We start from the raw sequence: 14,270 nt of genomic DNA on the forward strand, positions 1-14,270 counted from the left end.
CAGTCTTGCCTTTGAGGCCTTCTCCTGACAGAGAGAGATTCAGCTCCTCAGAGGACACCAGGACCTTGCAAAATCAGTACCCACCAAAAGACTTTTGTTTTATTTTCCATCCATATCTGAAACACCTAAGAAGTATGAAAAATCTGCCTTTCTCTCACTTCATTAGACAAGCTCGTCTCTGAGATATTTCTAAATACTGAGTAAACTGAGTAAAAGTAATTATAAGCATTTTATGCAGTTTTATTTACTGGGGAGGATAAGTAAATACAAGACTTCAGATTTTGCTATGAATAAAGCAAAATTACAAGTTTAACACATCAGCTTCTAGAAGATACTCATACTCTGTAAACCTGAATAACCTGTGTTAGAAACAAATCAGGTACAACTTAACCTAATCCTTTACCCTTGACCTACCAACTTTAAAACTGGAGCTAAAAAGATATCAAATCCTAGTCAATTTAAATCAGGAGAAAAATACATCATATTAACAATCATGTATTGAAGTCTGAACTTGGAAACCTATTTTTTTTCCAATTTCCAAGTAGTTAATTTCCAAATTCACTTACTTTAAATTTATACTATTGTTCTCTCTCTATCAAATATTTTATTTCCCAAGATCAACAGTGTTTAACAAAATTAAGAAAAAATGCAAAAAGGTTGATGAAGAAGATTCTCAAGAGAAGTTACACTAAGTTTAAGACCTGCATTTCCAAAGAGTTTAACACTGGATATACAAGCTTTCCTTCCCTCTCCAACATTTAACATGACATATACATCTTGAACTCAACAAAACCCAATCATGCTAGAACTATGTGACTTCAAAGTAATACTTACTTTATTGTTCATAAATGCTTTGAGGCACTGGATAAGTTTATGTTGATTCTTCTTATCAATACTTTCTTGCCTTGAAAAGAATAAGGAAAATCACATAAGCAAAATCTTCACGACCTCCCCATCCCTCCCTTCAAATGATCCAGGTCCTTACTGTTTCTTGTCCAGAAGCTTTTCTAATGCATCCAACAGAAGTCCAAGACCTTCATGCCCAAAATTGTTAACCCAGCTGGAAAAAAAAAAAACCAAAGAAAAATGCTTTTAATTATTTCTTAATCAAATGCACAACTTACAAAGCTATTTCCCCTTTACTGCTTGTGCATCCCTTCATAGGCTCCAATTTTGGTCTCACTTCCCAAAAGATCTGATCGGCCACAAAGGCAAACAGTTCCAACAAGCACAAATTGCTGAAAGCCACAGTGAAAGGTGAGGAGATACTGCAGACAGCTGCAAACATTTCACTTATCCTCATCCAGGGTGCTGACAACACTGTTCTCCTGTCAACAAGTATTAGTATAATGACCCTGGTTCAAAAAAAAAACCAAAAACCCAAAGCCCACAGTTCTCCTGCTTAGCAAAAACAGCGTGATGAAAACTACTGCAGAAATTGCTCTGCTTACCTGACTGGATTGCTGGTTAGAGACACTCTCAAAGACTCCAGGCAATTAAGAAGTTTTTCATCTGAAATTCCGGATCTCAGTTCATGGATATATTCTTGTGAGGACAGGGTACATTCATGCTTGCTGTTTTTGAGTCCACCCTATCACAGAAGGCAGAATGCTGCTGAGTGTTCTAGTGATCAAACAGTGTTTAGACGATAAAACAGAAGACTAATACTTCAACATTAATTTTCAAACCATAGTACAAGTATTCAAGACACCTGACTTGGATTTTTCATCCGTGTTTAATACTTTTTAACATCACAAGGATAACTATTTTTTTCTGGAATCTTTTTCACTTCTTTGGGTAAAAGTGCATGTACTACAAATTGAATATAAAATTTAAATCCATCATTCAGCTGTATTAAGATATTTAATGACAGTGTATTAAATACCTGCTTCACAACATTGTATTGGAAACAATCAATCATAAAGAAAGACAAAAAAACCCAGTTCATGCAACTTCACATGTCAATTTTTTGCTGTACCATAGTCCATGTTTGGCCCCTAATAGAGATGTCTAGAGGATCTCGACTGCCACAAAAAAAAAATTATTTGGGAGATTTGACAGAGAGCTCTCTCCTGCTTAAGTGCCACTACAGAAGAATAACTACTCACACAGTATTTCACTATTAAAATACCTGAATATCAGTTTTTAGAGCTGTAATATTCAAACTCATGAACAAGACAAAACATTTTTCCAAAAGGTGCAACTAATCTTTTGTACAGCTCTGACAAGTTGCAGTAAGCTTATTTCAGAAGAGTGGTTTTGATTCATTTGCAGCTCCTAAAGCTCCTTAGCTCTGAAGGGTCTGTTGAAGAGAACCTGATAAAGATGTCATGGGTGTAAAGGCAATGTCAAGTGCCTGTCCTAGAAGAGGATTTATATGTATTTGGTCTTAATTGTATCACTGCCACTACAAATATTCAAATTGTCTCTCTTTCACAAAGTTCCACTTCTTACGGTTTACCCTCTTCAAATTCTTACCATTCATTTTCCAAACACACACACTAAGCATGGCTGGTGACAAAATGACTTGGCTAAATTTAATTTAAAGACTTTGACCTAGCCAGATTCAAGGCACGAACCAGAACTGAGTTCACAACATACTTTCAGATTCAGAACAAAACCAGGACAGACTGTGACTGCAGGGTCCTCTGCACGGTGTCAGCTTTGAGGATGTTACTTGCTGACGTGCAAAGCACCTTTAGCTGGGTATCACATGCCAGGTACATATCAAAGGACCAAGGCAAAGATGAGTAAGAAGGACCTAAAGGGACTAGAATCAGTCACCATCCACATCCTAAACAAAGAGATGCTCTTCCACCAAAAGAAAAAAAATAAATGAGTGGGGATTATCTTCATAAGGGTAGGAGCTGCTCATGAATCAGGTTAATATACCAAAATTCAGAAAAATCATCACTCTGAAGGACCATAAGGTAAAGAACTAGGAAAAAGGAACAGCTTTATCCCACCCGTTGGACAGATGGGAATCAGAAAAGGTTTTATGTGTAACCAGTGCACATCATCTACGCAATATAGATCTAACCGGGCACAAATTTTGTCATTTCAGCCATCCCCCAAATGGTAAAAGAAGAAAACAGAAATGCTGCAGAGAGCCACAAAATGCACAGAGATGAGACAACGGCAACTTCAATCAATGCCACTGCCTGTTAAGCTAGACCCTGAAAAGCGCTCTAGAAATGCAAGACAGTGGTTTTTCCCAAGAGATGAGTTTGTCCCTCCACTGCAGTCTGCTGCCAGCTCCAAAGGAGACTCCAGCTCAGACTGGGGCAACCTGAAGTCTTTGCTAGTCGCTGTTTTGTATTTAAATCAAGGTGGGATCTTGCTGCCTCCTCTTTCTGTGCCACCCAGGCCATCAGGGAAACACTCCTGCTCTGCCTAGTGCCTTATTTTCAGAAGCCCCATGACTCCCTCAAAAATAGATCAACAGTTCAAAGAACTGGCAGCATGCTCTACTAAGGCTCCTTCCCAAGGAGGAAGCAGGACATGCTAAGGCTTTCAGGACAGGTACATTTCTTCACCAGGGATTATTTTGGGTTCCTCCTCACGATTTCCCAGGCCAGAATGAGAATGTTAGGTGCCCAGCTTTCCCACAGGCTTCAAGCCATTGCCCGGAGTCTAAAATCCATTCTCTGACCAGTGTCAGGTCCCACACATCTTTAACTGCACAGCAGTAAGGAACCAACTCCTCTTCCTTCTTTTCCTCCCTCTTCAATATGGTCACTCAAGACAGCTCATAAAAATTCATCCTTGGAATCTTTCAGAGAATTTTCAGCTTACCATGATTATTTTCTGTTATTCCCTGCAATCAGTGTCTGTCTCAATCCAGTCTTACCTCTAGCCATGCTAACTCAAATGCTGAACCAGGTGTTACCCCTTTTATTTCCCTATTCAAGGAGAGTTTGATTGGAATACTACCTTTAAGTATTTCTATGCCTTTACATGGGCCAGATTTTAACAGAAACATTTCTCATTTACTTTGAGGTCTAAGGTCTCAGAGAAAAATGTTTTACAGGAGAACATCTAATAAAGACGAAAGCAAAAGAGAAGTAGAAAGAAACTGAAGAGGGTTGGGTCCCACATCAGAATGCTCAGAGATTAAACCAATGCTTAAGAATGAAAATCTTAAATTGCTTCCTGACCAGTCACCTCACAGTGTTACAATTAAGGCAGAGAATGATTCATTGATGGCAACTCAAATGAGAGTCTGCACCACACAGAGCCCCACCAGTGCTGAGGATCCCGTGCAAAATTCAAGTAAATTCAAGCTCCCAAATTCCCATGAACAGGGAAACCTCTTCTCTGCAATCTCTACAACGCAAGAGCACTACCAGGAACATCCCAAATTTCCTCTCCTCCCTGATCACAGTGAATCTGTAAGTCTTCAAGGAAATAGCTCCATGTGCTGGCAGAAGCAAAGAGTTCCTAGAGGAAGAATCCTGGAAGAAGCACACAGAGGTGCAAGTGCTTGTTAAGCAATAATATGCAGAAGCCACACTCCAGGCACAGCACTTCTTATTTTAGTATTTAGCAAGTTATTTGCACAAAAACATGCTTTTAATGCAGAGCTGTTCTTGCTGTTTATCAGACCCTGAACTCAAAGGCATGGGAAAGAAAATATCTTAGAATTTCTCTCCTACCCACTATGGGAATATCAGCTTCCGTTATAAAATAACCTCTTCACAAAGCAGCTGTTCAGGCTAATTTACACCATAAGGAAATTACACAGCAGCAGGGACTGTTTGAAACTAGTTTTAACACACTGAACTGGAAAATTAATAATTTGTCCCCTCACAAATCAAATACCTTTAAATACATAAGCACATGGAAGGTATTTTCCTCAATCAAGGGAAGAACCAAGAGTGTGTACACAACTAAAAAGTACTGGTGAACATAAAAGTGTCTTTAAAGGCCACTCTGAATAAAACAGAGCCAAGAGAAAAATATATTAAGAATATAGTGTGTAGGATAAAATCCTAACTGCATCTGAAGTGATGATTAGACAGTTTTATGTCAGATTGTTCTCTATTATTTTTATTACAGAATTTAATTACTGAATATGACCCAAGAAAGCCTTGCTGTACCTGAAAAGCCTGTTTTGGATGTAATAAAAAATAAAGTCCATCCATAATTTAAAAGAACATCTTTGCTTTCAACCACTATTTATAATCCATATGTAATAATTTCCCAAAAAAACCACTTTTTTTTCCAGGAAACAAAAACTTGCTGAACTCACTCCAACAAATTAAATCCCAAATGTTTGCTTATAATATTTGAATTCAATCAAGAAAACATAAAATGTAGATGAGTCCTTGAAAAGAGAAAAGTTATGTTCTCAGTGATCTCATCTTAAACTTATTGACCTCCTGAGTCTTCCATATTAATCTTATTCTCACACTGATCTGCTGAAGTTGGCATTTCCAAGACAAGCAACAAATAATAACCATGAGGACATAAAAAATTCCACATCTAAACAGAATGAGGTAAGCCAAATACTGTCAATTTAAAATTTCAAGTGCTTGTCTTCAATAAAAAGCAAGACAATTTTAAATTATATTTGTTGCTCACAATGAAGAGATGAGCTCAGTGAGTTTGAAGTATCTGGAAGTAGACTCCTGGAAACTTGAATAAATCCCTCAGAAGTGTAAGCAACGATCTCATACTGGTAAGATAAACTTGACTGTGGTGGTTGACAACTACTTTGATAAACCAAGGATTCAGTTGTGCCCACTGAACTTTTAAAACCCAGATAAAAGTCCGAAATATTCCAGCCTAATCTCTAAGAGGGGAAGTTCATAAGAGGAAACAAAACTCTCATGTTCGTACTCACCGGAACTTTACTTCCGACTATCTGCATGCAGTGGTCAGCCAAGAGAGGTTATAGTGTAAAAAAGATAATAATAATAATACATAAATAAACACAGCACAGTACTTAGTAGGACGTAGTTGCACACACATTTTTCAGTGTTTAATCATTAGTAGTAGTTACATTCTTTTGCTACTTTATCCACCTGTTTAGGGATTAGAGCTTCTCAATAGGAAAACAGCAGCTCTGTGGCAGGAGCAACAATTTCAAATTCTTATGTTCTGCTGCTGAATCATCAGTATTTGATACATTTACCAACAAATAACTAAATACCTGTCTTGACAGCTGCATCTTGAAAGATTAAATATGCCATTTGTTAAAATTATCAGGTCAGATACTTTATATACGACACTGAGAACACTCTAATGGCATACTGACTTCCTTGTATGTATAACAACTGCTTTTATTATGGAGCTTTTGATCTGTTTAGATGATGTCACCACTGAATTTAATTAAGTTTTCGTAATCAAAAACATAGCCTACAGTTATAACTCCAACTTGCATTTCAGAAAATCTCACATGACATTTTTATTCAACTGCTCGGTATGGATGCTTTTAATTACATGGATAATTAAACAGTGATTTTCAGAATGCCATCTTCTCTTTACCATGGAACAGCATCTCTCTCTGTTCACGAACAAAAAGTTGACTTTCCCCAGAGGAAACTGCAGGAAGGCAGCACATCTGTGCCCTGTTCCGTCACCCTGCACAAATGGCCACGTTCCTGGGAGCACCAGGACAATGGACATCTGCTCCAACAGCGCAGCCTCTCCTCCTCAGCTCACCTGCTGCAGCCTGACAGCAGCCAGTTCACTGAATAACCACTTTCATCTCATCACCAGCTGGTTTGGTTCTGAGATCTGAATGTGACTGTATCTGTTCAGCCTCTACCTGCTTCATTTTCTACTCTTATCTCTTCCTTTATTCCTTTAGGAACTCTTCTGAAACAAAAGCCCCTGCAAGTCTTTCACAATCAACATTCTCTTCCTGAAGAAGTTTCCTCTAGAAGCGCAAGAAGGGATTGCCATCACCAGACAATCTCTCCTCCTAATTTACTATCTTCTCCTCTCACCAATGTCCAGCTGTTCAGTACAGCACAAAACGTCACCAGGTTCAGCTCTGAAATGGAATTTCAATCCCTCACCAGTTTTCAGGTACGATTTCCATGGTCAACAATCTTTCTCTTCAAGTGAGAGAAGGAATGACAAGCACAGAAAATCACTTCCCATGAAAGCATCCAGCTCATCAGCTTCTGCATGTCCTCCATGCCCAAGGAAAAACTTTCTTCACCCAGTGAAACCCAAAGTTCCTTTCTCAGAACTCTGAAGACAAGTGTTTAAGAAAAGCATGGTCAACATGCTGCAGACAGCACACAAGCAGAGAAAATGAAGCACCAAATTTAAAATAATTTGGTTAAGACAACATCAGCAAATGAAAGTGATGTTTTCACATGAAGGAAGGGAGCTCAAAAGCCTAATTAAAACAAACATGAAGTGAACTGCAAGAAAAGTCACATCAACTGTTAAACATGTTTTGTGAGCTCTAAGCAGAAGGTCCAAGTATTTTCAGTGTAAAAAAGGAAGACAGAAAATTATCTGTGACAAAAGAAAAAGGTAGAAAATTTAAAGACATAATTTTGAACGCAACCAGCATTTTTATGGAAGACAATCCCGAAGAAAAAAAAGTTTGATAATTCATGATCCAGTAAAGATTGATTAGGGCTTGAATTCATTGAGCAGAATAGTAGTTGCACTAAACAGAGGATGAAATTACAAGTGAAAATGAGGTTTTGTGCCACTATAAGATACCAATCAACATTTTAAAATTAACCTCTGTGTTTTAGATTTTTTTTTAACAATCAAGATGCCAGCTATTTAAAAGATAAATTAGGACAACACGCTACAGAAAGGTAATGCATATTTGTGAAAAATTCCATTCAAATGCTGTGATTCAATTGCAAGGAGGACATACTGAAGCACACAGACTTCAATAGGAGCTGTTTTTCCTCCAGGAAAAACACTTTGCAATATGTAAAACACCCACACTGGTGCTGACTTTGCCCCAAAGTGCACATTTACGTACGAGGACCTTTTAGAATGACTTGGTTTTAAATTGTTAGTACATTTGGACAAATATATTCCTGGTTCTGTTAAGTTTCCCATGCTGCAGCACACATGGGGAGCAATGCAATGCAGTAAAATTTCAGCAGTGAGCCATGCAATGGTAGCCATGCTTTCCTTATTCAGCTGCACAAATCTGGAGCTTGAGGCAGCTGCATTTCAGTTGCAGTGTACATGAGAGACATCACCATTGTTCAACTACTTTGTGGGGAAAAAAGCAAACACTTCTACTTCCGCTTTCTACTACTTCAATAAAGTATTTTTGCATACTAAGAAAAATTCCAGATTTAATATTGATCATCAAGTGGAGATAAAAACCTTATGAAGCATAATTAGCAGTTCCCAAAGACAGTCTAGCTCATGGTTCATAACATTCACTGCATAAGCTTGAATAATTCTCCAGTAATTTGTACATTTAGTTAGACCATGCTTAAAGCACTGGATTCCTTCCAGCACACACTAAAGGACCGTGGATTTTGTTTAAGATGAACTCATGCAGGAACATCACTCCTCTCCGAACTTAAATCACCATTTTCATTACCATTTCATCACCATTATAACACAAGCTTTTCCTCACTGAAGTTTATAATGTTTTATGCAAGGCATTTGCATAATAATTAACTGCAGGTCATTGTCATCCTAATTTTTGAAATTTAACTCTGCAGAACTGATTTTCAAGGTTAACAAGGGACAAGTCAACTGTACTGCTTGCAGACCATGCTTAAAGATTCCTTAGGCAGACACTGACAATCTTAACTTATTTCTCTACTTGCCATAGTTAACTTTTAACACACACAGAGCGTTGCTGGCATATAACTAATTTGTATGAACAGTTCAACTGCAGAAAATAAACAGCAGCTCTTTACTACTTGAAATTGTATTTCACCACCCCAAAAACGTTGGGGTATCCAGTCATTTCTTTATTATACTTTTTGCACCTTAAAGAAGTTAGACTTCAACAATTCTGCATGAAGGGTTAATCAATTAAGTTAGAGAAGAATCAACATCAATGAAAAGCTAAAACATTTTTTTCTATTCAAAATGTAATTTGAAACTGGTTTTAAGACCATCTTTTCACTAAAGGAGTCTAGTGCATACATTGCTACTGAAACCTCAAAGTCAGAAACTATGGGTACCAAAAATCCTTAAGATGAATTGCACAGAAATATGATCAGGTTCCATCCATTACTCTACATCACTGGATTTGCAATTTCTTATAGTTTCCATAAAAAGAATCAAATTTTTACATTGCACAGCAAGGGAAATGCAAACTAACTGCTCAGATGCAGCTGCAAGCATTTAGAAGTTAGTAAGTACACACTTATTTTTTCCTAGCACTCTTAGATAAATCCAGACAAAAAATTTCAAGTTTCAAGCTTGAAAAACCTAAGACCCAAAGCTAAGCTCCTTCCTCAGGTGTGCCCTGAAGAGCTGAGTACTTACAGATTTGGCAGTTGCAGAAATGTACTGGACAACCATCTCACGTTTTGTGCTCAAGTCTTTGTCTCGTAAAGGAGCTTTACGTTCCTCGTTCAGGTTCATGTCTTCCTGCAAAGGAACAGACCACAAAACATCAGGAATAACACCTCAGGATTTTTATTAGTTGTTGTCCCTGTTAAGCTACTTTTGTTAAAGAAACAGTTTTATAAACAAATGGAAGTGACTTTTTTCCACTTTATCTGCACGTGTTTGATTTTGCCCTGATTTTCACAATTAATTCTGTCACCTCAAGTGTTCACTGCTGTTGAGACTTAGTCAAAATTTAAATTGCATCAAGGGTAGCAAACATTTGTGAAATTTGGCTCAAGAAGTAAAACTAGAGAAAAAGCACAACAATTCTACACCTCAAGTTGATGCATCAGTGCCAACTCTTGTGATGTTCCTGTGTTTTTAGCGAAATCTTATCACAGTGGACACCATTCCTGCACTATCTAATCAAAGGCTGTAATTACATGGATGATTAGCTAGTGGAAGGGGTAGAGGTGTAATTGTTTCAACTGATATATTTAAAACAAGCCTAAAAGTCAAAATGTTCTGCTAGATTAAACCTATTAAGACACTTAACTTAATAACTGATTAAAATACAATGCAGTCATGACTAGGCTTGCCATTAAAAGTCAAAGTAACTTCAGACTGGCACCTAAGAGGAGTCAATGTTCCTGCAGTAACTGCTGGTGAACAGCCTCGTCACAGAGCTGCTGGTCTCTGTGAGACAGACCTATCAGCTTCAATTAACACGACTTGGAAAGGTAAAAACTAATCCCTTAACAAGCAAAGCAAGCAAGACTTAATTAACACTTATCCAATCCTTCAAAAGACATTCACGGCTCCACTGAGCAGAGCTGAGCTACCCAGTTCTTCCACCATAGCCACACCTTACCATCATTTTTTCAAAGAGATCCATAACTTCTTTTTCTGACAAGTTCATGCAGCGCTCATCAACAAGTGCCTGGGCATGTGGGATCTCACTAATGGAAGGCTGGGAGTCAATAGGATGCTGAATGAGAGGCTTCTCTCTTTTCGCTGCTGATTTCCTGAAGCTTGTGATTCTGTCACGCTGCAAAGACATTCAAAAATGAGCAGAAATAGAAACAGGGAAAAGCAGCCAATTACATGGCAGCAATGCACGTTTTTAGTTAATTCAAGCAGCAGAGTTAAACTGAACTGTAAGTAAAAATACTCTAATATTCAGAGATTACTTTGCACAGAAAGACAATAACATATAAGGTGAACTCATGATAGGTCACATGCAAAAGGGATTTAAATATTTCTCACTGATCCAAATTTGCACCAGATAGGTTAAACTCTTAGCACTTCAAAATCTTCAGCTCATCTTCTTCTGTTACTCTCTAATTATCTGGTAGTGAATAAATATGGTACCACAAAGGTAATGAATGTCCAATGCTCCTTCACCTGAAGAGCTGTAAGCCCTTGGAGGACAACTGAAAAAGGCAGTGTGGGGAAGGAGATACTCACAAGTTCATCAGGCTTATTAAAAAAATCCTGCCAAAGTAAAATGAAGTTTGTAGAGGAATTAATGCTTCAAGCATAGTTCATAACTCCTTGAAGAGTTTTTTGAGTAGGAACTCCTGGAATTAGTGCTGAGCTTTAGAAAGCCAGGTGATGGATTGCCCACACAGAAGCAGCCACCCATGGTTAAACACAAGGCCAGATGTTGGTGGAAGCATCAGACACTGCCAGGGTATTCTCTGGTTAGGGCTGACACCCATCCCCACCTCCTGGGCTGTAAGCATGCTCAGTTACTGGGTTAATATCAGAAATAACCAGCACCTTCCTTATAAGGCCATTTTTATTGTATTTACATTTTAATATAACTCTATTCTCAATAGAGTCCGAATTTTTTAATAACTGTCTTCATTTTTTTTAATATATATACATCTATCTATGTTCATTTTGAGAACATCATGCATATAGCAATTTTCCTCCAAGAACTGCCTGCATCCACAAATACTCCAGTATTTGTTTCAGGCACTCAACAGCCTTATGAAGATGTGCTTCCATCTAACAGCAGCTTATGTAGGGCCACCAGGATCATTCAGAGCAGTTACTATCATCTCCACCAAAACACGTAAACCAAAACTTATATTGGCTACAATTAAATGACCTCTCTGAGGGGTGAAATGCCGGATGGAGTACTTTGTTTGCAAAAATTTTGATTCATTTTAGATTAGTGAGTCCAGAGAGGAGACACAAGAGCAACAGCTCTGGAATGTGAAGAAGAAATAATATTTTTCTGTTATTTTGGGTTTTTTATTCATTTTTGTTGTTCATTGTTTTTGTTATTTTTTGAGATCCTACACAATTACCTTAAATTTCTGAAGGAAAGTGTCCCTACATAAGCTGCATTCCCTTTGAATTTCTTTTGAGCTTTTTTCTTTTTTTGAGGGAGGAGTGGTACGGGGGTTTTTCCTCTTCCTTAAATATTTTTTGTATTTGTGGACAGAAGCACAATACTTACAAGGATACTGTTAATATCTTTGACAAAAGCAAGGATATCACTTTAATCAGTTTTCTACCTTATTAGAATAGTTTAAATTACATTTTTGGAAACTAGGGCATAGCCTGGTGAAAAGGCCACGGATACGACAATGCCTGAAAGGCAGTATCCAAATTTAACCAAATTCAGCTTTATGTTGACCATTCAACAGTCCCAAAAAGTCATTTAAGATCCAATTTCATCCCACTGTCATCTGTTTCAAATATAACTTATTAACATAAAATTTGTTCAAGGAGATTGCACTGGTGACATCACTTGAAAGACACAAAGGAATCTTCTATGTGATTACCAGGCACCATTTCCTCATTTCAGATGTGCAGACAATCATTAACTAAAGAACCAGTCTGGCTTTATTTTATATATAAAACACAAGGCTGTAATTTTAATGAAATCAGTTTTGATATAAGTTCCTGAAAAAAATACTTTGGAACTAGTTTCAAAGTATTCAGCTTTATCAAATTAGTGCTACTGAATACGAACTTGTTCTTTGGCATTCAGCACACATTTATTACCCAAAATGGTTCCACTTGAATCATGTGGCAACCAACTTTAAAGAAACACTGCAGATCATTTACTGGTAAAGAGAAGGTCAAGAGAAGTAACACTTCAACTGTTGAGTAACAGTTTCAACACAGCCACAGTATTACTGAAGTATTTAAAATGTGCTTAAGGAAGTTTCTCCAAGTAGAAATCATTATTAATCTTCTTCAACTGAAGTCAGAAATTAGGACCTTTAGGAATAGTCACTCAATTTTCTGAAATCTAATGCTTAATATCCTTATAAGAATGTTATTTTGTCCACAACATTGAGTAAAGTAGCATGCAGCGTGGAGTTACCATTGCAAATTAAGATGCTACAAAGACCTTACCACATCATCTGCCAAAGTTTTTATTTGAATATTCTATTAAAAAAAACAAAAAACAAAAAAACAACACACACAAATCAAAGAAAAAAAGACAACGTTACCTACTGCTTCAGAATAAAGAAGTCTATTTCATGTATTTGAACATTAAAAAACATTTGAAATGTCACTAAGTGTTCTAGAAAAAGCTGCAGGTGAATGGACGTGGAATTTCCTGCCTTTTCTGTGGAAAAAGCAAGCTTGCATCCCATCGCACCTTATCCTGAGTATGCAACTGATGAACCTGAAGCCTGCAGTGCTGCAGCACCCCCAGTATTGCACAAAAGAGCAGCCAGGTCTCTCAGAAGGGTTTCCAAAACAAACACGGACTCCTGGACTCACGAGTGCGTCAGCAGAGCCACGGGGAACTCTCGGCTCTGCCCAGGCACTTCCCTGTGCCCAAACTTGTGCAGCCTCCTGCCAAGTGCTCCTGCACACTGAGCCATGTCAGCCTGGAGATGAACTGGCTCAAGTCAGTGAAATGATGATGCACAAATCACTCTCCCTCCCTTTTGCCCCGTCACTTCTTCCTTAAGCAGGAAATCCTGCTGATGACAAAGACCAGTGTCACATTTTTATTCATGGCCAAAAAAGCCACCCACGTCGCACACCAATAGCAGCAATCATTAATTATCAAGGAAGCATTTGGTTTGTGAACTTTTCTCAGTTGACACAGAGCAGTGTCATGAACAGGAGTTAGGGTCTGGAACCCATGGGGGGGACAGAATTTGAGAAGCATTCAGAAGTACATGGGGCAGTGGAGAGGACTGACCCTGGCTCACAGGTCAGCCCCCACACAGCCACTTGCTCCTTCCCTCCCAGCAGCACCATGTGTCCAATCACAAGTATAAAAGCAAGAAAAACCTGATGGTTGAGATATAAAGACAACGTAATAACTGATGGGAAAAAAGAAAATAAATTTAAAAAGCCATCATTTGGCACCAGCAGGCCAGTGCCTATCCAGCTTCTGAGCACCTGATGATTTGGAATAAACTCCTCCTCACCACCCCGCAGCCCTGCCCTCATTGCCCAGCATGATGTGGTACATTTTGGAATGTCTTTGGTTGCTGTGGATGAGCTGTCCTGGCTGTGCCCCCACCTCCAGACCACCCACCCTGCTCTTGGAGGGAACTCACAAGAAGCAGAAATCCTGGACACTGGGAAGGGCTGTTCAGCACAAGCTGGAGAACAGGGGTTCTTTCTGTCAGTGCTGTTTTGGTCACAAATCTAGGACACAGCACCAGATGGGCTGTTCTGAACAAACTCCACCTGAGCCTAACCCAGCACAGACATCTGCACATCCAGATGTTGACACCAACCTTTCATCTTCCAAACCACCACATCTCAAC

General features: G+C 38.4%; 1 protein-coding gene across 5 annotated transcripts in view; it reads right to left on the reverse strand.

The window, feature by feature from the left end:
- The window catches only part of DIAPH2 (diaphanous related formin 2), a 171,011-nt gene that overhangs the window by 142,225 nt on the left and 14,516 nt on the right, over positions 1 to 14,270 (reverse strand). For 2 of the 5 annotated variants that reach the window (XM_066182235.1, XM_066182233.1), the window contains exons 2-8: positions 12,889 to 12,921; positions 10,382 to 10,558; positions 9,445 to 9,549; positions 5,846 to 5,866; positions 1,452 to 1,591; positions 986 to 1,060; positions 835 to 904 (exon numbers count right to left, since the gene is read on the reverse strand). In XM_066182235.1, coding sequence (XP_066038332.1) covers positions 835 to 904; positions 986 to 1,060; positions 1,452 to 1,591; positions 5,846 to 5,866; positions 9,445 to 9,549; positions 10,382 to 10,558; positions 12,889 to 12,921 — 621 coding nt within the window. Of the gene's footprint in view, positions 1 to 834; positions 905 to 985; positions 1,061 to 1,451; positions 1,592 to 5,845; positions 5,867 to 9,444; positions 9,550 to 10,381; positions 10,559 to 12,856; positions 12,922 to 14,270 lie in introns of those variants that run through there. The other 3 variants (XM_066182238.1, XM_066182237.1, XM_066182236.1) reach the window with 3 other exon arrangements.

The sequence above is a fragment of the Chamaea fasciata genome, unplaced genomic scaffold (assembly GCF_029207755.1).
Source record: "Chamaea fasciata isolate MVZ Bird 193981 ecotype frontalis unplaced genomic scaffold, bChaFas1.0.hap1 SCAF_4, whole genome shotgun sequence".
Classification (NCBI taxonomy): Eukaryota; Metazoa; Chordata; class Aves; order Passeriformes; family Sylviidae; genus Chamaea; species Chamaea fasciata.